The 25,871-nt window shown below is 45.8% G+C and overlaps 1 protein-coding gene across 2 annotated transcripts in view; it reads left to right on the top strand.

Annotated features, from left to right (window-relative positions):
* The window catches only part of ST8SIA5 (ST8 alpha-N-acetyl-neuraminide alpha-2,8-sialyltransferase 5), a 67,425-nt gene that overhangs the window by 22,932 nt on the left and 18,622 nt on the right, over positions 1-25,871 (top strand). The window contains exons 2-3 of one of the 2 annotated variants that reach the window (XM_082242124.1): positions 122-229; positions 17,182-17,274. In XM_082242124.1, coding sequence (XP_082098250.1) covers positions 122-229; positions 17,182-17,274 — 201 coding nt within the window. The remainder of the gene's footprint in view (positions 1-121; positions 230-17,181; positions 17,275-25,871) is intronic. The other variant, XM_082242125.1, reaches the window with a different exon arrangement.

Raw genomic sequence — 25,871 nt, 5'->3', positions numbered from 1 at the left:
GCACTAAACCAACGCGGTTCCTGCCCTTTGCAAAAACGCATTCCGTCCACCGTGTAACGGGCTGGATAGAAACTGAGCCGATGAAATCTGCAAAATACCAATTGCCTCGTTTTTTTGCTAGTGGGCTGCAGTTTAGCTGGCAGAGTGGAGAGGAAATGGCCAATTGGACCGGCAGCCTCAATTTCACGGATGGCGGAGCTCTGAGGAGTGGCGGTGACACTGGCACCAGGTACAATCACACACACCCAGGGCATTGTGGTGGCGGGGTTGACCGTGGTCCCCGGGGAGAGTCGCTTGGCACAGTCGGGGCAGGCCCCACAGCTCAGTGGCAGAGCGCTGCATCCTTTGCATGCACGAGGCCCCAGTGTTGTGTTCTGAGGCCAAAGGAAAAGGACTGGACCCTGATTAAAATAAGACACATAGAATCATAGAGTTGGAATAGACCACAAGGGCCATCGAGTCCAACCCCCTGCCAAGCAGGAAACACCACCAGAGCACTCCTGACATATGGTTGTCAAGCCTCTGCTTAAAGACCTCCAAAGAAGGAGACTCCACGAGGCTTTGACCGGCAAGGCTTTCGGAGGAAGTGCGTACACCACACCCTCACCAGGCCATTTTATTAACAAAAGAACCCTTTACACAGTGCTCGTAAGAACCAATCAGATTTCCTCTGAGCATTTAAACAAACCCCACGTGCGGACAAAGTTAAAACTACAAACACTAGTTAAGCATGCATACTTTTGGAGTAAATGAATGAAAACTACAAAGGAGCGCATTCAGCAATCCTGGAGGTCATAAACAATCAATACACATGATAAGAAGGATGGCCAGGAGGACAGCGATCATTATCACCTTCATGTGAAACCTGTTTCCTGGCCCTAAGATTAACATCCTAAGATTAACATATCAGAAAAGCTACATTGACGAAACTGCCCACTGTCTTTGAGGACCCAGGACGCCTGCCTGTCTAAGTGTGTACTGGCTTGTCAAGAAAGAGGAATGGAACAGGGATGCAGAGGTGTAGATTGATCAAGAATCATATCAAAATAGTTTAAACCTAGTCAACGCAATGCTTTCATTGCTGACACAGATGGCTTACTCTATATTTGTTATAATTTCTCATAGCAATCCCACCTGATCACTACACCCAGGATTTCTGGTAGCAGCACCGGGAAAGTCCCTGCACCCACGGAGAGATCCCCGCAGGTCAGGGCACCAGGGTTAGATGGAGCATTGATCTAGCTAATGGGATGCTGGTGGCCCTGTGGTCTAAACCACTGAGCCTCTTGGGCTTGCCAATCAGAAGGTCGGCGGTTCAAATCACCGCGACAGGGTGAGCTCCCGTTGCTCTGCCCCAGCTCCTCCCAACCTAGCAATTCGAAAGCACGCCAGTGCAAGTAGATAAGTAGGTACTGCTGTGGCAGGAAAGTAAACAGCATTTCCATGTGCTCTGGCTTCCGTCACGGTGTTCTGTTGTGCCAGAAGCGGTTTAGTCCTGCTGGCCACATGACCTGGAAAGCTGTCTGTGGACAAATGCAGGCTCCCTTGGTCTAAAAGCGAGATGAGTGCTGCAACCCCATAGTCGCCTTTGACTGGACTTCACCGTCCAGGGGTCCTTTATATTTTTACCTTTTAGATCTAATTCCATGTATGTCATGAACTGGCTAAGAGAAGAGAATAAAGATTGGGGGGGGCAGGACATTCAGCTACACAAGTGTAAATCCTTGCGCTGATGGGACATGTTAGTTGGTCTGATTGACAGTTAAGTCTACTGCTACGACGGCTACTGCTACTAATAATTTACAAGCCTTTAGCAGTCTTTCCCCAAATTGGTGTCTCCCTCCAGAAGTTTTGGACCACAATGTCCCATCAGCTGATGGTAGAAGTAGTCCAAAATAGCTGGCAAGCACCAGGTTTTGGAAGGCGGAGAGCCTTCTCGGTAGTGGCACCCGCCCTGTGGAACACCCTCCCACCAGATGTCAAAGAGAAAAACAACTACCAGACTTTTAGAAGACATCTGAAGGCAGCCCTGTTTAGGCAAGCTTTTAATGTTTCATAGGTTATTGTATTTTAATATTTTGTTGGAAGCCGCCCAGAGTGGCTGACAAAACCCAGCCAGATGGGCAGGATATAAATACTAAATTATTATTACTACTATTATTATGAAGGGTGATCCAGAAGGATAGGGACAGAGGATGATGTCTTAATCAATCAATCAAACAATCAGTCAGTCAATTAACTTTGCATACTGCCCTTCATCCAAAGCTGACAGGATGGTTCATAGCGTAACGATACAAAAATTGAAACGTAAAATGCATAATAAAACACAAGCAGAACAAACCCAGTAACCTCCATCCCACAAACACATTTAAAAGACCGTAGAATGTTAACCAGCCAAACGCCTGGAGATGCTAGGATTTGAACCCAGGGCTGCCTGCCCTTGAGCTATGGCCCTCTCTCCCTGCCCAATGCGGTAACAGGAATGCCCTCCAGATTTGTACAAATGTGCCCCTTGCGCACTGTCAGCTCTGTGCTCCTTTCAAACGGCAGAGTTAGCATCTGAAGCAATGTGACCCTCCAGGAAAAGATGAGCGAAAGCTGATCTGGACGCTGCAGTGCATCGTAATGGGCTAGGATGGCTCTCGTGCAGCAGCTACGTGACTCAGGCTGTTATATTTGCAGAACGCATCACTCAGAGCCGCTCCTCCTCCTCTCCTCGTGCTCTCCAAAGGCAGCCGGCACAATCCGTGACCCTTTCCGCTCACATATGGTAACTCCATAAGAGCCCAGTGCTGAACTTACTATTTATTTTAGTTTGCAATTGCAGTTTTTTTTTGAAAAACCCCACCTTTCATCCAAGGACCTCAGGGTGACTTTCAGGCTCCCCCCAACCTTATTTTTATCCTCAGCACAACCCTGTGAGGTAGGCGAGACTGAGAGGAAGAGAAATTTGAACATGGATCTCCCTGGTCTTAATTCAGAACGCCAACCATTATACCACCCTGGCTCTCTTACTCATTTTCACCACCCTATTTTCTTGAAAATAGGTGTGGGGGTAAAGGGACTGTCAGCTATTTTTGACAAAAACAAAACAAAACGGGGGACGGTTCAGGTGGCTGTGACAAGGTTCCTCTGAGCAGCCAGCGGCCGCTGTTAAAATTTTGTAGAAGCCCTCTGGGGAAAAACACATAGCATTGTTCCCAGGAGACCTCTGGGAAATTAAAATGGTGGCCAGCCTGACAATCACTTCTCTGGTTGTAGTGAAACCTGTGTTGGAGAAAGCACCCCCTTCCAACTGAGAGCTTTAGGGCTGGGTGGCGCTGTGGGTTAAACCACAGAGCCTAGGGCTTGCTGATCAGAAGGTTGGTGGTTTGAATCCCTGCTACAGGGTGAGCTCCCGTTGCTCGGTCCCTGCTCCTGCCAACCTAGCAGTTTGAAAGCACATCAAACTGCAAGTAGATTAATAGGTATCGCTTTGGCGGGAAGGTAAACGGCACTTCTGTGCGCTGCTCTTGTTCGCCAGAAGTGGCTCAGTCATGCTGGCCACATGACCCGGAAGCTATACGCCGGCTCCCCCGGCCAATAAAGCGAGATGATAGCCGCAACCCCAGAGTCGGTCACGACTGGACCTAATGGTCAGGGGTCCCTTTACCTTTACCTTTAAATAAACTTCCTAGTTTGGCTTACTACCTGTGACTTAAAAGGCAGGGCCAGGGATTGTCCAACGGACCTCAAGACATGCCTAGTAGCTGTGTTCAGGTTGGTGGAAGGGCCATTGCTCAGTGGTAGATTGTTTCCTTTACATGCAGAATCCCTGACATCTCAAGGTAGGTCTGGGAATGACCCTCACCTGAAACCTTGGAGAGCTGCTGCCAGACAGTGTAGACAATACTAAGCTAGATGGACCAATCATCATCATCATCATCATCATCATCATATTTATACCCCGCCCATCTAGTTGGGTTTCCCCAGCCACTCTGGGTGGCTCCCAACAGAGGACTAAAAACAGAATAAAATGTCAGAGATTAAAAACTTCCTTAAACAGGGCTGCCTTCAGATGTCTTCTAAAAGTCAGATACAGTGGTACCTTGGGTTATGAACTTAATTCGTTCCAGAGGTCCGTTCTTAACCTGAAACCGTTCTTAACCTGAGGTACCACTTTAGCTAATGGGGCCTCCTGCTGCCACCGTGCCACCGGAACGCAATTTCTGTTCTCATCCTGAGGTAAAGTTCTTAACCCGAGGTACTACTTCTGGGTTAGCGGAGTCTGTAACCCGAAGTGTTTGCAACCTGAGGTGTTTGTAATCTGAGGTACCACTGTAGTTGTTTATTTCCTTGATATCTGATGGGAGGGTGTTTCACAGGGCGGCTGCCACTACTGAGAAGGCCCTCTGCCTGGTTCCCTGTAACTTCACTTCTTGCAGGGAGGGAACCGCCAGAAGGCCGTCAGAGCTGGACCTCAGTGTCCGGGCTGAACAATGGGGGTGGAGACGCTCCTTCAGGTATACATGGCCAAGGCCGTAATTGGTTTAAGGCAGCTTACTGTCATCCCAAGTTGTGCAAGCCTCGTCTAAAACGACCATTAAAGGTAAAGGTAAAGAGACCAATGACAGTTAAGTCCAGTCGCGGACGACTCTGGGGTTACGGCACTCATCTTGCTTTACTGGCCAAGGGAGCCGATGTACAGCTTCTGGGTCATGTGGCCAGCATGACTAAGCCGCTTCTGGCAAACCAGAGCAGCGCACAGAAATGCCGTTTACCTCCCCGCCAGAGCAGTACCTATTTATCTACTTGCACTGTTGTGCTTTCGAACTGCTAGGTTGGCAGGAGCAGGGACCAAACAATGGGACTCACCCCGTCGTGGGGATTCGAACCGCCGACCTTCTAATCAGCAAGCCCTAGGCTCTGTGGTTTAACCCACAGTGCCACCTGCGTCCCTAAAACGACCAGTAGGGTTGACGTTTTTCTTGCTTGTTCGTGGAACTGTTTGGGGATCTAAAGAGAGCGGAGGGTAAGCCCAAGGACCCAGAGATTACACGGACATTAAGGTGGTTTATGGTTGGTGGAAGGAACCTGAGTGAGAGACAGGGAAGGGGAGACCTCCCAGGATGAGAGATTTGGAGAAGAAAGGAAAGCTCCCAGCTGAGAGCTTGGAGGGTCCACCACTTTCTGTAGGTAGCAAAGGTTGAGAGCTACCTTTGAATGAAGACTCTGTGTTTTCTTTCCTCTTTCTTTCTCTGCTTTTTTTAATATTTAGATTACAGTGGTACCTTGGGTTACATATGCTTCAAATTACAGACTCTGCTAACCCAGAAATAGTACCTCGGGTTAAAACTTTGCTTCAGGATGAGAACAGAAATTGTGCGGCGGCAGCACGGCAGCAGCAGGAGGCCCCATTAGCTAAAGTGGTGCTTCAGTTTAAGAACAGTTTCAGGTTAAGAACAGACCTCTGGAACTCATTAAGTGCGTAACCAGAGGTACCACTGTAGTTTCTTTTCTCTTACTGGACCATGAAAAAAGCTTTAATAAAAGCTTAGGAAAATAAAATAAAGAGAGCAGAGGGGTAGGAAAATACCCAGAGAGAGTTCGAGGACCTAGAAGGCTTTATCACTGCCCTGTCTCCTCTCATGACAAATCGGACACCAGGACATAAGCAACAGGGAAGGACTAGGTTGGTGGTCCTTGCTGACCTCAAGACATTTGATCCTCGAGGGTAATCTTCCTCCCTCTTTGCAAACCTGAGTCACCTTCAGCTTCATTCTGCAGTGAAACCGTAGTCCTGGGCGTACGGGGGTCATGAGTTGCTAGCGATTAGAAGGATCCAAAGCATGCCATTTAGCAAGGTGACTTTGCTCCGACGTTACAGCCGCCAGCTGCAGCGCTCGGAAGTTGTGACCTTGTGCTGTCGCTTGGGAGACGGTGCTTCGCTTTCCCCTTGTTCACCATACTGTTTTCCAGTGGCAGTGCATTGTATCTTGCGATGTAATGACCCTCTCTTTCGCCCAAAGGTTCCCAGAGCAGCCTGCGGCAATTAAAACAGCAATAAACAATCAAAATCACATTCTCAGTGTGGGGTCACCAACATCCTAACGCCCACAGCGGCAACGCAGCGTGTAAAAACCAGTAACCATTCTGACAGTTTGGGTTTTGTTGTTTCCTTTGCTAACTGCTGGTCTTCCAGATGTTGCCAGCCTCCCCCCCAGCCTCCATGATGGGAGTTGTAGTCTAACAACATCTGGAAGGCCACAACCACCCCGGTCTCTTTGAATGGACTGCTGCTTGTTTTAACTTGCTGTGCTATTTTGTATGCTCAGATAGTGCTCTCATTGTTTCTGACTGTTTTCTTAGCCACCCTGGGAACATAAATAAGGGAGGAATATTAGAAAGCAATTTTCAAAGGAGCATGAAAATGGCCTGTAGTTGGCAATGAAAGGGCATTGGATTTGGCACCAGGTGAATTTTGGATGAGGAATGCTTGAAAGAACTTGGCATGTTCCCCTCCCCCAAATAATCTTTATTAGTTTTTCAATTAGATACTCCACATACACATATTGTAATACATTTTACCTTTATACTTGCTCTTCAGAGCTAACTTCCCTCCTTCCTTCTTCTGGTTTTTTTTATATCACATATAATTTTATTGCATTATCTTCTTCCATTTTATATATTGTTATTCATTTTCCATATTTTGTCCATAGTGTATCCATAAATAAATAAGTCCTCATGTTTATACAATTCTTCTTGTCTGTCTGTACAGTGGTACCTCGGGTTACATACACTTCAGGTTACATATGCTTCAGGTTACAGACTCCGCTAACCCAGAAATAGTATCTCAGGTTAAGAACTTTGCTTCAAGATGAGAACAGAAATTGTTATCCAGCGGCGCAGCGGCAGCAGGAGGCCCCATTAGCTAAAGTGGTGCTTCAGGTTAAGAACAGTTTCAGGTTAAGAACAGACTTCTGGAACGAATTAAGTACTTAACCCGACGTACCACTGGAGGTACCACTGTATTCATTTACCACTACTGTTAGTTATATTGGTTTCCTTATACATTTTGCTTCTTATTATTTTCATTATCCATCACTTATCTTAATCTTTACCGTTATGAGGTTTGTTTCCAATTCTACTGGTTTTACTATTTCATCTTATCTTTCCTATATACAGTGGTACCTCTGGTTACAGACGCTTCAGGTTACAGACTCTGCTAACCCAGAAATAGTAGCTCGGGTTATGAACTTTGCTTCAGGATGAGAATAGAAAATACGCCGCGGTGGCAGCAGGAGGCCCCATTAGCTAAAGTGGTACCTCAGGTTAACAACAGTTTCAGGTTAGGAACGGACCTCCGGAACGAATTAAGTTCTTAACCAGAGGTACCACTGTACAACATATTTTTTTTGAGAGCTTGGCATGTTTAGTGTGGAGAAGAGATGGGCCGTAGCTCAAGGGCAGAACAGCTATTTTGCATGCTGAAGGTCCCAGGTTGAGTCCCCACCATCTTCAGAGACCCCTGCCTGGAGACCTGCTGCCAGTTAGTGAAGACAGAATTGATCTAGGTGGGCCAGTAGGTCTGATTCAGTATAAGGCAGCTCCTTGCTATTGACATCCATCTATCTTCAGAGACAATGGAGTTCACCTCTGGGGGTGAAGTCAAACTGTTGCATTAGCAGCACCAAAGTGACCTCCCGGGGGTGTAAGCTTGGGCAGTATGTCTGGAGGTCCTGGGCTGCCCAGAAGACAAGACCCCCCTCTTGGCCTCGCTGCAGTGGCCCAAAGGAAGCAGAGCGATACGTTTTGGCACCAGCTGGGATGCAGGAGTTGCCGGAAGGAGACATAAAAGGCACCATCCAACTGCCTTAGGGACTCCACTCCGGATCTATGTAGCGTTTACTCCTTCTTCTTTTTTTAACATAATTTTTATTGAGTATTCCATATTACATTTCATTTTTATTGCATAAACCCATAACTTACAGTCCTCCTTCCCTCCCTCTTTCTGACTTCCACATATCTTTATCAAATCCTTCGCATCTCTACAACCACTTCTTTACCTTATATTAACTTTTAACATTCACCCTCTTATATGTAAATTAGCTCCTTAATTTCACATTACCAAACATTTCATGTTAAAGCTGCAAACGTTTTCAGATGTTTACAGTTTTCTTTCAAATAAATTATAAATTTGCTCCAGTCCTTTTGAAACAATTCATCGCGCCGATTTCGTATCTTTCCCATCAACTTTGCTAATTCCACGTATTCTACCATCTTTATCTGCCAGTCTTCCAGGGTGGGGAGTTCTTGTCGCTTCCATCTTTGGGCCAGAAGAATTCTTGCAGCCATTGTGGCATACATAAACAAATTTACTTTTTTTTTAAAAAAAATTCCTCGCCAATTAATCCCAATAGAAATGCCTCTGGTTTTTTTTTACTAAAATTATATTTAAATACCTTTTTTAATTCCTTTGTATATAATATCCCAGAAGGCCTTCACCCTGGTACAGGACCACCACATATGGAGAAAGTTCCCTTCCTTCTCCTTGCATTTCCAACAAAGTTTATCATGAGACCTGTACATTTTGGCAAGTTTACTCGGTGTGATGTACCAACGATAAATCATCTTCATTAAATTCTCTTTAAGTGCCACCCATGCTGTAAATTTTATTGTTTTAGTCCACATTTTCCCCCACCTCTTGAAATCGGTGTAGGGTTTACTTCTTAGCATTTTCTTCTCCTGAAGATATCATGCAAGGGCGCATAGAGTTAGAATCAGTACAGTGGTGCCCTGCAAGACGAATGCCTCGCAAGACGAAAGAGTTTTCCGTTTTGGAGGTGCTTCGCAAAATGAATTTCCTATGGACTTGCTTTGCAAGATGACAATGTCTTGCGGGTTCCTGCTGGTTTTTTTCCCTTTCCCCCCTTTTTCTAAGCCGCTAAGCCGCTTATCAGCTGATCCGATCAGCAGATAAGCTGCTAAAAGCCGCTAATAGCGCTAATCCGCTAATCCGTCAATGGGCTTGCTTTGCAAGACGAAAAAACCGCTAGACGAAGAGAATCACAGAACCGATTCTTTTCATCTTGCGAGGCACCACTGTATTTCCCTTCTCCTAAATGGGCTACGTTCCCAGGTTGACAAGCCCCATCGGCCCCTCACTACCCTCCACAACACATGCAGAAACTGCCTTCTTGACCATTGGACCCACTATTGGTCTCATTAGCTCAATCTGCCAGAACCTGTCTTTGTATTTTTTTTAATATACATTTTTATTGATTTTTTAACATATCAGTTCCAACAATCATACAACATATCTTCACTTCTTATACAGTATTTTGACTTCCGTCAACACCTCTGATTTTCCGTTCTTTATTGCTTATTCTGCATTTCTTAATTTCCTGTTACCTTTAATTATCCTTAACTAATAATTCTTTTCATAGTCTTTCTTGTAATATTTCAAATAATCCACCTTACAAAACTTCTTGCAGTGATCTGTTCATCACAATTATTTTTCAAAGAGTTCATATATTTACTCCAGTCTTCTAAGAATCTCTGGTCCCGCAGGTTTCGAAGCCTTCCTGTTAATTTATCTAATTCTGCATAGCCCACAAAGCCTGTCTTTGTATGCAGGAAAAGTCCCCAACTCACCAAGCGTTTGAGACTGGCTGGCTACTCTCACCTGGTTTAGCCAGCCAGTCAAAACTGTTTCCGGGGTGTGGCTGCTGTTGCATGCTGAGCTACAGGTGAGTGCTGAGTGCAGGGTGGGCACCAAAGGTGGACAGATGACCCCAGAAGGAGCATGACATGCCCCCCACCAGAAGTACTACCCCTCCCCCAAGACCCCATATCCCTAAGATTAAGGCAAGAGCTTGCAACTTGGGCAATCGATTCTGAAATGGACTCTGTGCCCAATAGCCTGGTTTCATATTGGTGAAGGAAGTTGACGATGATGATGATGATGATGAAGAAGAAGAAGAAGAAGAGGAGGAGGAGTTTGGACTTGATATCCCGCCTTTCACTCCTCTTAAGGAGTCTCAAAGCAGCTAACAATCACCTTTCCCTTCCTCCTCCACAACACACACTCTGTGAGGTGAGTGGGGCTGAGAGACTTCAGAGAAGTGTGACTAGCCCAAGGTCACTCAGCAGCTGCATGTGGAGGAGCAGGGAAGCGAACCCGGTTCACCAGACTACGAGTCCACTTCTCTTAACCACTGCACCACGCTGGCTCTCAAGACAAGCTGGATGAACTTACTTCCTCCCTGTTCCCCGTTTGTGCTATTCAGCTCCTGCCAGCCCAGCTGCGTGTAATTGCACCAGGCAGAGTGGGAGTTAATAGACACGCCCACCAGGGAGAGCGGATGGACAGAAGCACAGCAGAGCTCTTCCAGGCGGGGAACTCCCAACACGCTGCCTTTGGAAAGAGGTCTTTCTGCACATCTGCAAGCGACTATAATCAGCTGCAGAGGAAGGAGGGGGCTGGGAGAGGATGCAAAGTGAAGTCCGGTGGAAAGGAGGCTTTTAGAGCAATGTGCTGCTCTGAAAAGTGGAGTTAATGGAACTGACATGAGCTCTGAATATAGCACAGGATTCAGAAGTGCTTAGATTGGATGGATGGTCTCCCAGGTGGCAATTTCAGCCTCAAAGCAGTTTTATCCAACGTGTTACGGCCCTGCCAGATGTTAACTAAGGTGTGGTGGGAAACTTGCCCACGGTCTATTTATTTTCTTACATTGAGGTGAATCTTTACATGCCACCCTGCACCTTACAGTCCGAGGCTGGTGTGCAGAAAAAGAAGAACATGCACAAACTTGATAAAAACTATACCAACTTAAAATGTCCACAGTGTAAAAGACTGGTGCCATAGAACAACAGTACAACAGGAGGGGAAACCATCAAATTCACCCAAACTTTCCTGCACTCAACTTTGGGAAGATGGAACAAACTTGTTTTCTCCTGCTCTGGAGCATAGGACTCAAACCAATCAATTCAAGTTACAAGAAGGACAATTACAAATAAACACCAGGAAGGACATTCTGACAGTAAGAGCTATTTGACATTGGAATGGACTTGCTTGGGAAGTGGCGGACTCTTCTTCATTGGAAGTTTTTGAGCAGAGGTTGGATGGCCATCAGTCATAGATGCTTTAGTTGAGATTCCAGTTTTGTAGTTGGACTAGATGCCCTGGGTGTCCCTTCCAACTCTATAATTCTATGATTTTATGAATACATAGGGACGCGGGTGGCGCTGTGGGTAAAACCTCAGTGCCTAGGACTTGCCAATTGTATGGTCGGCGGTTCGAATCCCTGCGGCGGGGTGAGCTCCCGTCTTTTGGTCCCAGCTCCTGCCCACCTAGCAGTTCAAAAGCACCCCTAAGTGCAAGTAGATAAATAGGTACCGCTTTATAGCGGGAAGGTAAACGGCGTTTCCGTGTTCTGCGCTGGTGCTGGCTCGCCAGAGCAGCTTCGTCACGCTGGCCACGTGACCCGGAAGTGTCTTCGGACAGCGCTGGCTCCCGGCCTCTTAAGTGAGAGGAGCGCACAACCCTAGAGTCGGACACGACTGGCCCGTACGGGCAGGGGTACCTTTACCTTTACCTTTATGAATACATTACTGGTGGCTAGCGTCCATTGGGACTGGTGGAACAGAAGCCAGGGAGATCCTTCTAGGCAGAATCCTCCTGAACCACCTTGGTTGAGTAGGACACAGGCTCGAGGCAGTTTATCTGTAATCAGTGATAAGAGAGGAGCGCCTGGGTGGAATACATCCCAGAGGGGCTTTGAGGGCCTTCGAGGTCTGGACTCTCTTGTATAGAACATGGTAGGTACACAGGTTTTCTTAAGCCTTACATCTATGAAGGTAGGAGGTTTCTAGTTCTCACGGTGAAAGAAAAGGAAGCTTCCCTAAACTGGACATTTTCTTGTTAAAATATAGGAGACAGAGAGACAGAGAAGTGTGTGTGTGTGTGTGTGTGTGTGTGTGTGTGTTTATGAGAGGGGTCTCCAAGATATGCTGGTCTAAATGACATGTAGGGAATTTGGCGTCTCTGCAAGATGCAGCCCAGATTTTGGGCTCCTTCCAGCAGAGTTAAGATCACACAGTTCAACTGAAGATCTTGGAGTGCAGCCTGTTTTATTCCTTCTGATAATTTTATGTGGCAAAATACTGGACAGGCGTACATCTTCCCTGCTGCTTTCGCCTCTGGACGGACCTTTGTTTTATTTTTATCCGGTTATCTGCGTAAACAGGAAATGACCACGGGAAAGAAAGAAAGAAACCTCACGACATCTTGAGGAGTGTTTATATCCTTCACAGAAAATTGGTAGCTAGCACTGACCCACCTTGCTTTCCTTTCCTTCCTTTCTTCCTCAATCTTGGGAGTCCCTCCATGAGCCAAGTTTCCCTCTAGCCTGCCGGATTCCCATATGGCAGATGAGCTGTGAAATGTGAGCTGGGTTTTTTCTAATTTAGGAATTGCAGATAGCACAGCCAGGGAATGACGGACGTCATTCTTGAAGATTTATTTGTCTTTCACGGCTGACTGGTCCAGTACCGCCACCCCACCCCATCATCTTGGCTATAACATTTTGTAGTAGGAAATGTCTCTGTTTCTCCCATCGCTTTGGAAGGTTGGAATGTAAAAAAAGCCTGCTGGATCAGGCCAGTAGTCCATTTAGTCCAGTATCCTGTTCTCACAGTGGCCAGTCAGATCCCTATGGAAAACCCTCAAGCAGGATTTGAGCACAAGAGCTCTCTCCCCTCCAGTGGTTTCCAGTAACTGGTGTTTGGAAACATTGGTGCCTCCAACCATCACGCTAGCCATCATGGCTAGTAGACCTCAACAGCCCTCTCCTCCATGAATTTGTCTAATCCTCTTTTAAACCAATTCGAGTCCATGAACATCACTGCTGAAATCCTGAGTAGGAGCACACAATGCAGGGATAGCTTAGTCGGTAGAGCATGAGAGTTTAAATCTCAGGGTTGTGGGTTTCAGCCCCACACTGGGCAAAAGTTTCCTTCATTGCAGGGGGTGAAGTAGATGTTCTTTCCAACTCTACAATTCTGTGATTTTGTCAAAGCCCTCTGCTTATTTGGGCTCAGTTCAGAGTGCTAGTTTCAACTTAGGAAGGCCTATACGGCTTGGGACCAAAGCATCTCAATGATTGCCATCTCTTGTGCAAACCTCCCCATTCCTTGCAGTCATTTGGAGGGGCTCTTCATTGGATTTTCTCACCTGCTCCAAGCCATGGCATGATCAGCACCTTGGAGAGGGACCAAGGAGTGTGTTTCAGGACCATGGACAGTGATCCTGCAGTTGAAGTTGTCTCAGCAGTGTCTTAGAGCAGGCACGCCCAACTAGTAGATCATGATCTACTGGTAGATCACTGGACAAACACCGAACCCCCAAAAAGGGGGTAGATCACTGTCAGTTTATAACTCTGTGTGTAGATCACAGTCTCTTGGGAGTTGGCCACCCCTGTCTTAGAGCATCTGGCAGATCTTTAGAGGCGTTCACAGGCTAGAGGCCCTTCCCTCCAAATCTGTCCAACTACCTCCCTCTGCATCCATTGGCCTCTTCTAAGCCCTGAGGTTCCAGGTTATGAGGATAGCTCATAAAGGCCTCTCCAGTCATTCAGGGGCAAAGGTCTCCATGGGGTTCTGGAGAGTTGTGGGTGCCCGTGGCAGTACATTGGATGGACATGCGATACACCAGGAATCAAATCCATCTGCTTGGGGCTGCCGTTGTTGGAGAGCTCTTGCCTCTGATGCTTCCAGGTCTGAGGCCATGGCAAGTGATACGCAAGCAGTGGGCCTCTTCTGTGACATCGCCTTCTCTCTCCCTCTTCCACCCCACCTAGCGGAGCTAATTCCATTCGTTCGCCACCTCCTATTTCCACCACTCATTCTGTTGCTCCATCTCTTTCTGCTGCTTCCTCCTCCTCCTCCCTTTCCTTTCTTACCCACCTTAAATTAAACTCAAGACTCCTTGTGGTCATACTCTCATTTGTAGCTTGTTACTACCTACTTCACCACGTGGTTTTCCCCCCCTTTTGTATCACCTAGCACATTACTGTATCTTTTTAACTCCACCTTCAGCAGCCTGACACCCTCCAGTTTCACTGAACTCAATGTAGGATGAGCCCTGCAGGATCAGGCCCATTGCCCACCTAGTCCAGCCTCCTATTCTCACAGTGGCCAACCAGATGCCACATGCAAGTAGGAAATGAACACTCCCGTGCTCTTCCCACTTGGGATTGAGAAGCATTGTTTGCCTCTGGCAGTGGAGGTAGAACGCAGTCATTGTCCATCATGAATTAGCCCCATCCTTTTTTATAGCCACCCATGTTGGTGCCATCACTTACTCTTGTGGCTTACCATGCACTATGTGAAGAGAGTCTGTTCCGAGTCTTCCAACGCTCAGCTTCAACGTCTCCAAGTTCTAGACTTACGAGAGAGAGAAACTTCTCCGTCTTTCCTCTCTCCACACCGTTCTAGAGTTGCCATATTTCAATAAGTGAAAATCCAGACACAAAAGTTGTTGAGATTATTTTTTTTTTGGCAAAGTTGTTGAGTTTTTGAGCTACTTTTTTAAGGAAATTCACCAAAAACACCCATCCATTATGGATTGCCATTGTCAGGAGTTCAGCTTACACTTGAGTAGGACCCTGGCAGAGACACACGCCCGATTGGCATCTTCTCTCCCTCCTGGTTGATCGTTTGGGAGCTTCATAAGCTTTCTTCATTCCAAACATCACAGCGACTGATGCCAACCGACACTGGCACACTTAGGGATCTGCAGAGTCTTTGCACATCATGCGTAACAGACCTCAGCAACTCAGCATTTTGGCTAATCTACTTTATTTACATATAAACACACCCGGAGCACTGCAACATGGCTCCCTCTCTCTCTACCATCAGACAGCGAAGAGAGAAAGAACAAAGGACAACAGTCCCACTTCACAGAACACAGTAACACAAACATCCTGTCTCTGTCACTTCCCATTCTGTGGAGTCAAAACATACCACGTCATGTGAAAGATAACAATCCCATGACTGCAATCATGGAGCAGGAATTCTAACAGCCATATGCCTGTTTTTCCTCAGACATTTTTACCGATTTTCAGGAATTTTGCCTGGATGCTATTTTCGGCGGACGAATCCTGGATATGTCCGGGAAATCCCATGCATAGGGCAATCCTACACCACGCACAATTTTACACTCTTCTATCATGTTCTCGTTGCCCCCCTTATTTTATTCCCCCCTAATCTAAAAATCATCCCCCTAGCCTTTCCTCATAGGAGAGTTGTTCTATCCCCTTGCCCTCTTGGTTGCCATTTTCTGAACCCCTTTCACAGCTCTACAGTATATGTTTTGTGGGGAGGCTTCCGTATTGGCAGAGACTCATGGGAATTGTAGTCCAAAACATCCAGAGGTCACACTACAGATTGGTGGAGGCTGAGTTAAGTGAAGAATGTCAGGAGTTGAACCTAGAGCCTTCTGCACACAGAGCTTGTCGCTGCCATTGAGCTGTGGCCTTCCAGCTTTCGGTGCAAAGCCTTGGGCTGCCTTTATCTCCCATCTGCTTCTAGTCTACATCAGTTGACTGCTGTCTGCTTCCCTGCTTTTAAATTTAGATTTTGTATGGCTTTATGAGGGCGCCCTATTTTCAGTTTTTGATCCTGTCTGTGTTGTAATCTGTAACCCTTCTTCATGATAAGGTGGTGGTGGTGGGGGGTAAGGTTTAGGCAAAATCTGCTTTCCTTGCAGTTTCAGCCACAACAATTTGGGTGGTGGTATCCCCCCATCCCAACTTTGTAAATACCCACCCCACAAAATTATATAATTTTATAATTTTAGAGTTGGAAGCAGTCATGGAGATAATCTGGACCGGAGGACAGGGAACCTTTTCAACTGGAGGGCCATGTTCCCTCATGAGAGGTCTTCTGGGGCCGTATGCGAGGGATGGCCTGAGGCAGAATTGGGCAGAGCGATGGGTGCAACTCTTACATTTGTGGGCAGCCTTCTAACCATGTAAATGTCAGAGGTTTCTTCTATATATAGACACGCTTCTCCATCCTCCATTCTGGCAGTCAAAAGGCATTATCATGGTTTAGCATTCAAGGAATAGGTATGCCATACCCATCTTTGTTAATAATTCCAGTAAATGAGAATCCACCCACTCCCTGATTTTATTTTACTGTTTACAGTGGTCCCTTGGTTCTCAAACTTAATCCGTTCCGGAAGTCTGTTCCAAAACCAAAGCATGCCAAAACCAAGGCGCGCTTTCCCATAGAAAGTAATGCAAAACAGATTAATCCGTTCCAGACTTTTAAAAACAACCCCTAAAACAGCAATTTAACATGAATTTTACTATCTAACAAGACCATTGATCCGTAAAATGAAAGCAATAAACAATGTACGGCAGTCACACAATCAATCAATCAGTAGCTGGACTGGGTTCCACGCAGTCACAAAAACAAAACAAAAAGAGCCGCAAAAATGCAAAATAAATAGCAAAAACAGACAGACCTCAGCGTAACACTCAAAGCAGAGCACATTTGGCTTCAAAAAAAAGTTCACAAACTGGAACAATTACTTCCGGGTTTGCAGTGTTTGGGTTCCAAGTTGTTTGAGTACCAAGGCGTTTGAGAACCAAGGTACCACTGTATGTATTAAATTTATACCCTACCCTTCCTCCCACAGGAGTCCGGGGCAGCAGATGCCTTTGTGATTCCAAAACCCAACAAATAAAACTTCCCATGCATTTTGTTTTAATGTCAAAAACAATTCTTAATGTTGGAAAGTTTCTCCTAATTGACTTCCCTGCAATTTCGACCTAAAGTTTTGCCCTCTGGCGCAAAAGAGAAGTGGTCCACATCACCTTCTGCACGACTGCCCTCCAGATATTTGAAGACTGCTATCGTATCTCTCCTTAATCTTCTCCAAGCTAAACATATCCAGCACTTTCAATCATTCCTCCCAGGACTTGATTGCCAGGCCCCCTACCAGCCTTCCTCTGGACACATTCCAGTTCGTCAATTTCCTTCTGAAAATATGCTCCTCAGAGCTGGGCCTGGTACAGTCCAAATGCAATTTGACCTGATTTTATATATATATATATATATATACATGCATGTGTGTGTATCTATTTCTGAAATAGCTAGTGATTACATTTTTCTTTTCTTTTTCTTCTCCAGGTACTTTGAGTTTTATGAAGGTCCTTTGGAGTACAACTCCACAAAATGCCTGGAGCTGAGGCAGGATATCATTTCAGTGAAGGTTCTCTCGATGTAAGTGGGGCCACACCATTTTAGTTCTCCAGCCTTAAGCAATTGTGAGTGATGCTGACGGGCTTTGACCAGGCAGACCTGGGTTCATATCCCTGATCCGGGTACAGAGCTCAGGGGAACCTTGCACCTTGTTCCTTAACACAGGCTTGCTAAGCAATGATAAGGCACGGGCAAACATGTTTGCAGGAGACAATGGCGAAGGTAGGTCTGGACACCTGCATTTGACACTCCATCTTTCAGGCAAGACCCATCACCTGCCTGGACTCCAGCTGCAGGCTTACCTTGTTCCTGAGATTTGATTTTTATTCTCCTCTCCCTTCCCTTTCCCTTTCCCTTTCCCTTTCCCTTTTCCTATGCCTGTGGCTGTTTTCCCTTGGCAACTAGCCTCATGTATATGAAATGCGTTTAATCCAAATCAGAAGAATTGGATACGTCACCTCAACTGGGCACACATAGATAAAAATACATCATTATTGGGAAAACAAAATGGCTTCCTCATGTGGCTAATTTAGGAGGGAGCCACTAGCAGGCACTTTAAAAAAACAAAAATCCATGTGTCCTCTCAGGCATTGAGACAGCCCTGTGTTGTGTATACAGTGGAACCTTGGTTTTCGAACGTAATCCGTTCCGGAAGACCGTTCGACTTCCGAAACGTTCGAAAAACAAGGCACAAAGGGCGGTCTGCAAATTTAATTGAGAAAATTGAGAAACACTCAGCGGAAGCCATTTGACTTCTGAGGCATGTTCAAAAACGAAAGCATTTACATCTGGGTATTGGGCATTCGAAAAGTGAAATGTTTGACTTCCGAGACGGTCGAAAACCAGCCACTGTATACATATAAATAAATGCTGATGATATGCAATGTCCAGACTCTTTATATTCGAAAGGAACTTTACTTTCATAAACATATAACTGAGAAGAACATATCTACATTCTCATGCTTATTCACTTTGTTCCTTATAGAGAACACAGGTTTCTCCCTATTAACACTTAGAGATCTTCCTCTGTCTGCTTCACCCCAGAGAGGCCACACTGACACAACATTGTCCTCAGTAGCAGAAACCTCTCTCAGCAGCCGTTCTCCCTCACACACACAGAGAGAAGACCAGAAAAACAGTTAAAAAACGACAGTTACCGGAATAACAGTCACAACAGAATGGAATGTCTCTCTCATGTGACTCACAGCCAGCCAATCACATGAGAGCTACTGCCACAGAAAAAACCCTATGCTAAGAATGCATAGGCAAACATTCCCATTTCAGGAAGTTAAACCATTATCCGTAACGCCCTGGACAGGTGAAAACGGCTGGATTAAAGAGCAGTTAGCGTTGGCATCCGCATAGCAGAGTCACGCTGACTTGGCATAGTTGGCTCTCGCCAGCCCCTCCACCAAGAAGCGCCCTTGTTTCCCAAGTTGCGCTGTGGCTTTCTAGCTTCCTTTCTGAATCTCCCCCCCCGCCTGCCCCCATTCACTGTTTTGTGCCCCGAAAAGATTTCAAAATTATCACGCTTGGCTGGTCTGAAGTACAAAATGACCTACTTCTTTGAAGAGTGACTTATGGAAAATCCTAAATTGCTCCCATTTTAAATATTAAACCCCTTTTCTCTGGAGGGGAAGCGAGGGAGGGAAGAAGCTCATTGTGTTTGAGGCAAGGTTGGACAAATGTGTGAAGGGTGTGTAGAGGATGGCTTGCTATCCTGGCATAAACCTTTTTTAAAATATAAAAAACTTTCCCCATAGGTTTTGGAGTGTTTTCCTTCTTCTGGGGTACTACAAACTGCTGCAATTCAAAGGCTTTTCATTGGGTGGTTTGGAAATGTATTTGTTTTTGTTTTTTCCTAAAGGCCCCTGAGGATTGGAGGGTTTTATATGGGTGCATTCTGCAACATGTCATTGATGCAATAGTATTGCATTAGCAATGGATTCATACTGGACCATCCACACATCTCTCTGCTTTGTTAGTTTTTCTGCAAGGTTTCCCTGACGATAACTGTATTCTTGCTGTCTGGAGGGGCACTCTTGCACTCCAGCACAACAATAGCAAACCAACAACAACAACCAAACAAACGAAAGAAAGAAACTGGAACGTTTGTGGTATAAAGATTACATTATTTCAGCTGCGGGACATGCATTGATTGGAAACGAAGCAGTATGACCACCCAAAAAGATTGTTTGAGCATATTACACCGATCCTGGTCCAACTGCGCTGGCTACCAATTAGTTTCTGGGCCCAATTCAAAGGGCTGGTTTTGACCTATAAAGCCTTAAATGGCTCTGGACCGCAATACCTTAAGGACCGCCTCTTTCCATATGAACCTACATGGACCCTGAGATCATCTTCTGAGGCCCTTCTTCATGTGCCTCCTCCTTGAGAGGTCCAGAGGGTGGCAACACGAGAACGGGGCCTTCTCTGCAGTGGCTCCCCATCTGGGGAATGCTTTCCCGAGGGAAGTTCGCCTGGCGCCTTCATTATACACCTTTGGGCACTAGGCAAAAACGTTCCTTTTTAACCAGGCCTTTGGTTGATTTGATTGGCATTCTATGCCCTTTTAAAATGTCCCCCCCCGGGGGTGGTTATTGGGTTGTTTTCATTTTGATTATATATTTTGTGGTTTCGTGTTTTGGTTCTGTGAGCCGCCCTGAGACCTCCGGGTATAGGGCGGAATATAAAATCAATCATCAATACTTTTGCAGGTGCCAAACAGTATCTGTATAAGCACCCTATGAGCACGAATAATCCTAAACACACAAGGAAATGGGTGCTTGGAGGGGCCTATAGAAGGCAAGGACTCTTTTGGAACAAGCAAAATGCCCCAGGGCCACTGTTGAGGAAACACACTCTGCTGACAGAAGTCCCCTGGACCTGCTCCTCGTCTTCCCCATTGCATCTTGCTTGTTCACTCGTCTTAGAGCCAATGTGGTGTAGTGGTTAAGAGCGGTGGAGTCGTAATCTGGTGAACCGGGTTCGCGTCCTCGCTCCTCCACATGCAGCTGCTGTGTGACCTTGGGCCAGTCACACTTCTCTGAAGTCTCTCAGCCCCACTCACCTCACAGAGTGTTTGTTGGGGGGGGGGAAGGAAGGGAAAGGAGATTGTGAGCCACTTTGAGACTCCTTCGGGTAGTGGAGCGCCTCCACCCCCATCGTTCTACCTGGACACTGAGGTCCAGCACCGAGGGCCTTCTGGCGGTTCCCTCACTGCGAGAAGCCAAGTTACAGGGAACCAGGCAGAGGGCCTTCTCGGTAGTGGCACCCTCCCTGTGGAACGCCCTCCCACCAGATGTCGAAGAGAACAACAACTGTTGGTTTCTGCTTCCTTCACTGTGCAGCGAAGTGCTTGTCACAAGACAATGTTTACATTCCACAGTCAGAGCACTGTTGGGTTTTCCCACGGGAATGGGAAGCTGGATGTGACGTACACTGGTTTCCTGTTTTTCACTGTTCTCTCGGTGTTCTTCATTCCGAGGAGGAGGACGGTTGCTTCTCTGCTCCCGCAGAGGCAAGATGCATGTTTGTAATTTCTCAACTTTGAACTGAAAATAAAGCAACATTAAGCATGTGGCACGTACTGTTCGTCATTCCGTTGTGCACAGGACTCTGCAATTTCAACATTTTGGTTATCGGGCCCAGAAAGACGTAAATCAAACTGAGGAATAAAGACTCCAGCAGTCGAGTCGAGTCAGAATGCCGGCAGAGGAACAGAGGAACGGATCGCGTTATCTGCTCTGCGCGTCAAGTTTGATTGATGAAGGTATGTGCTCATGCTCCAGGCAGCCTGCCAGTTTCTAGTTTATGGCTTTATGGCTGGACTTTGAACTTTTAAAGCCGTTTTGCCGCGATATAGGCAATGGCTGAGAAAGCGAAAGTACTTTTACAAGTGCTTTTGGAAGCTGCAGGACTGTGACTCAGCTCATTTAAAGCAGCGGAAATGGCTGAAGCAAAGCTGGCTGAAGCTTTTGGGATTCCTAAGCTCAATAAGAAAAATTACACGGAGTGGGTACTTTATGCAGAGGCTGTTCTGCGGAAGGAAGGTCTGTTTAATGTTATTACAGACAACCCCCCAGCTCCAATTACAGCTCAATGGGCAGCTAAGGATTCCAAAGCAAGGGGAACACTTACATTGATAGTATCCCCAGAGGAGCTCTGTCTGTTGCGTGGAAAGACCACAGCCAGAGAAATTTGGAACACTTTAAGAGAGGCTCACTTGAAGACAGAAGCTGGTTCCTCAATGTACTACTATGCCAAGCTGCATGATATGGCTCTTGCTGAAGGTGGAGATGTGCGTAAACATCTGATGGAGATGCAGAATCTGAGACATGAGTTGCATGATACTACATTCTTTGGGTCCAAGTTGGGAGTCCGTTGCCACTCAGATTGCTGTTCAACCAACTGCTCAGCTCACAGTAGCCTATGTTACTGCCGTGATCCAGAATGAAGCAGATCGCCGGGCTGCTAGCTGCATGGGTATGGGGGAGTCTTCACAGACGTCATCCCAGAATGCAGTGGAACCACCAGAGGGCGCCAAAGCTTTGAAGGCAGTGAAATGCTACTCGTGTGGACGTCTAGGCCATATGAAGAGGGAATGCAAATATCCCAAGGCCAAGACAGAGCAGCGCAGCGGAAGTTCATCGCGTGGAAAAGGCCAAAGCAAAGGCAAAGGTCCGGTGTCCAGGACAACGCAGCACAAGGCAATGGTCTCACGTTTCACTCCAAAGGTTGCAAAGGTCCAGAAGACGTCTAGATCTTTCTTTGTTGTTGATTCAGCAGCTACCCACCACATGTGCAACGATAAGAGACTGTTCGTGTCTTTTACACCGCAGGAAGGTGCGATTCACCAGGCGGATGACCACACGATCCCCAGTCAAGGCTACGGAACTGTTGTACTTCACAGTTTGGACTTAGAGATACATGATGTACTTTATGTTCCAGATGCCACACACAATCTTCTCAGTGTGATGCAGCTGAATGAACGGAACATTGACGTTTCCTTCAAGAATAAGAAATGCACCATCACAAAGAAAGACGATTATGTTTTGCATGCTGAATGTGTTGATCGTTTGTTTGTTTTGTATTATGATGATGTTGTGCAGAATGATACTTGTTGCATTGCAGGTTCTAACAAAAGTTTGCATGCAGGATGTATTCATGATTTTCACAGGAAATTTGGTCATTTGCATTTTGAGGCAGTATCTAAAATGCCTGCCTTGGTTGAAGGTATGACTATTAAACCCTGCAGGTACCACATGAAGTGCAAAGCATGCGCAGCAAACAAGGTGAAAATGGCTGCGAAAGGTAAGGTGTCTAGTAGGCAAGCTACAGAACCATACCAGATTGTTCATGCTGATTTAGTTGGTCCACTATCGCCCTCTTTGGGTGGAAATAGGTTCTTCATGGTTCTCATTGATGCATTTTCCAGGTATATTTATGTGTACAATCTCAAGCAGAAACCAGAGGCTTTTCCAAGGTTCAAGGAATTCTGTGCTTGGTTGGAAAATGTGCATGGTAAGAAGATAAAAATTCTTTTCACAGATCGCGGGGGAGAATTCACTTCTCAGCAGTTTGAAGCTTTTCTGACTGAGAAAGGAATTCAACACGATTTGTCCAGTCCTCGCTCGCCATGGCAGAATGGTCTTTGCGAAAGGGCAAATCAAACATTGCTTCAAGGGTTAAAAACCTTGCTGCATGATGCAAATCTTCCAGAGAGTTATTGGGCCGAAGCTCTCTCGTTTTTTATTTACAGTTACAATCGCAGGTTATCTTCAGCGATTGGTTGTACCCCCTATGAGAAGATGTTTGGCAAGAAACCATACATCAAACACATGAAAATTTTTGGTTCTGACATGTGGATTCATTCACCACAAAGCTCCAAATTAGGCAAACGTGGATTGCATGGTATCTTTCTAGGTTATCAGAAAGGTTCTTACAGAATAATGATGACTGACTCTAAGACGATTAAACTCACAAGAAGTGTTGAGTACAATGCCAAGTGGGGGGAGAATGTGGGAATTTTCCAATGTTATCCTGATGACAGTGATGAGACTGAGGATAAGCAACAGCAACCCACACCCACTGATGAAGGTTCTGATTCTGAGTCTGAAACTGAATCGGATAATTCAGAGGTTTTCAAGAGTGCGAAAGCCTCTATGCGACCCTCTGAAAGCTCTGATCAGGAATTGGAAGAACCATTGTTCACAATAGGTCACTTTTCTCCTAAGAAGGAAGAGGAAAGTGTTGAAGACCAAAGGCTAATTCGCAGGTCACAAAGAGCCACAAAAGGCAGACCTCCAAAGAGATTTGCTGATGAATTTGCCAAGACAGCAGTAGCAGCTGTTAAAAGCTCCAAGAAGGTATTTGAACCTTCAAGTTTCCAAGAAATCCAGGATTTGGATTCTAAGGAAGCTGAGCCATGGTTAAATGCTATGAAGGCTGAGCTTGATTCCTTAGAAAGGAACAAAACTTGGGAACTAGTTCCAGTAGTTCCAGGAATGAAACTGCTTGGAAGCAAATGGGTCTTCAAAGCGAAGACAGATCAAAATGGCAAGATAGTCAGACACAAAGCCAGATTGGTAGCCAGAGGTTTTGCACAGGTACCAGGTGAAGACTATCATGAGACCTACTCACCCACGGTGAGGTATGAGAGCATTAGGCTTATGCTCAAGCTAGCTGCAGAGGAGAATCTTCACATTAGTCACCACAATGTGAATACAGCATTTTTGTACGGATCTTTAGGTGAATCACTTTATATGCTTCCACCTGATGGCGTACAGGTAAAACAGGGATTTGTTTGTGCTCTGAAGAAGTCCCTTTATGGTCTCAAACAAAGTGCACGGTGTTGGCACACAAAACTCACTGAAGCATTGTTTTCTCTAGGTTTTCAACAAGGGAAGGCTGATCCATGTGTATTTGTCAAAGAGGAGGGGCAAAAGAAGCTGTATTGTTTGTTTTATGTTGATGATATTTTATTCTTTTGGAAAGATGTCACAATGTACAATAATGCCCTAGCTCAACTGAAAGAGCACTTTGACATGAAAGATCTTGGTGAGGTAAACAATTACCTATCTCTGGAAATAGAGAAAGATCAAAGTGGTAACATTCTAGTACACCAATCACGGAAAATTGCTGATGTGTTAAGCAAACTAAACCTGATGGATGCTAACCCTGTAGACACACCGATGACAACAGGTTATCAGGTAGAAGACACTGAAGAAGCATTTTCTGACACTACACTGTACAGAAGTGTGCTAGGCAAGCTAAACTTCATTGCCAGATGTTCAAGACCTGACATTGCTGTTAGCTGTAATTTGCTAAGCAGACAAGTCAACAATCCTACTGTTAAGGATTGGAAAGCTCTGAAACGCATAGCACGCTATTTAAAAGGCACTATGCATTACAGACTGAGATTTAACAATCAGAAGTCTGGTGGTCTTGAAATTTTTGCAGATGCAAGTTTTGGAAGTGACACTGCAGACAGGAAAAGTACGTCTGGAGTTTGCTACATGTACAATCAGGGTCTATTTGATTGGTCATGCAAGAAGCAAACAACAATTAGCTTAAGTACTTGTGAAGCTGAACTGAATGCACTGTCTTATTCACTTAAGGATTGTGAATGGTTGTTACAATTGTGCAAAGACATGAAAATTCCTGTCAAATGTCCAATCCAGGTTTACCAGGACAACAAAGCATGTTTGGCTTTGCTGAATTCGGAAGGTTGTAAGCAAAGCACGAAGCACTTGCAATTGAAGGTGCAACATGCTAGGGAACATATTCAGAAGGGACTCGTAACGGTGTCCTATATGCCAGGTAATGAAATTCCTGCTGATGTATTGTCCAAGATTGTATCAAGGGATCAACACTGTACCTATGTACAGAAGTTGGGTTTGTACTGATATTGTACGAACACGCTGCCCAGTGATGTTCACAGAAAGGGGGAGGATGTTGGTTTCTGTTTCCTTCACTGTGCAGCGAAGTGCTTGTCACAAGACAATGTTTACATTCCACAGTCAGAGCACTGTTGGGTTTTCCCACGGGAATGGGAAGCTGGATGTGACGTACACTGGTTTCCTGTTTTTCACTGTTCTCTCGGCGTTCTTCATTCCGAGGAGGAGGACGGTTGCTTCTCTGCTCCCGCAGAGGCAAGATGCATGTTTGTAATTTCTCAACTTTGAACTGAAAATAAAGCAACATTAAGCATGTGGCACGTACTGTTCGTCATTCCGTTGTGCACAGGACTCTGCAATTTCAACAACAACTACCAGGCTTTTAGAAGACATCTGAAGGCAGCCCTGTATCGGGAAGCTTTTAATGTCTGATGTATTATAGTATTTTAATATTCTTTTGGAAGCTGCCCAGAGTGGCTGGGGAAGCCCAGCCAGATGGGCGGGGTATAAATAATAAATTATTATTATTATTATGCGGGATATCAAATCCAAACTCTTCTTCTTCTTTTGCCCAGAGGAGAGGAAGAAGTGAACAGCAGGAATGGCAAGGAGGAGGAGGGAGGAAGCAACTCTCCCTCTGCCTGTTTGGCCATTGGCTCTGTCTCGCAAGCGAGCAAGAGGTAGCCGCAGTGAGGCAGAGGAGCACAGCATCTGGCAACG

The sequence above is a fragment of the Podarcis vaucheri genome (assembly GCF_965113315.1).
Source record: "Podarcis vaucheri genome assembly, chromosome: 11".
Lineage (NCBI taxonomy): Eukaryota > Metazoa > Chordata > Lepidosauria > Squamata > Lacertidae > Podarcis > Podarcis vaucheri.
This window is presented reverse-complemented; position numbering and strand designations above follow the sequence as displayed.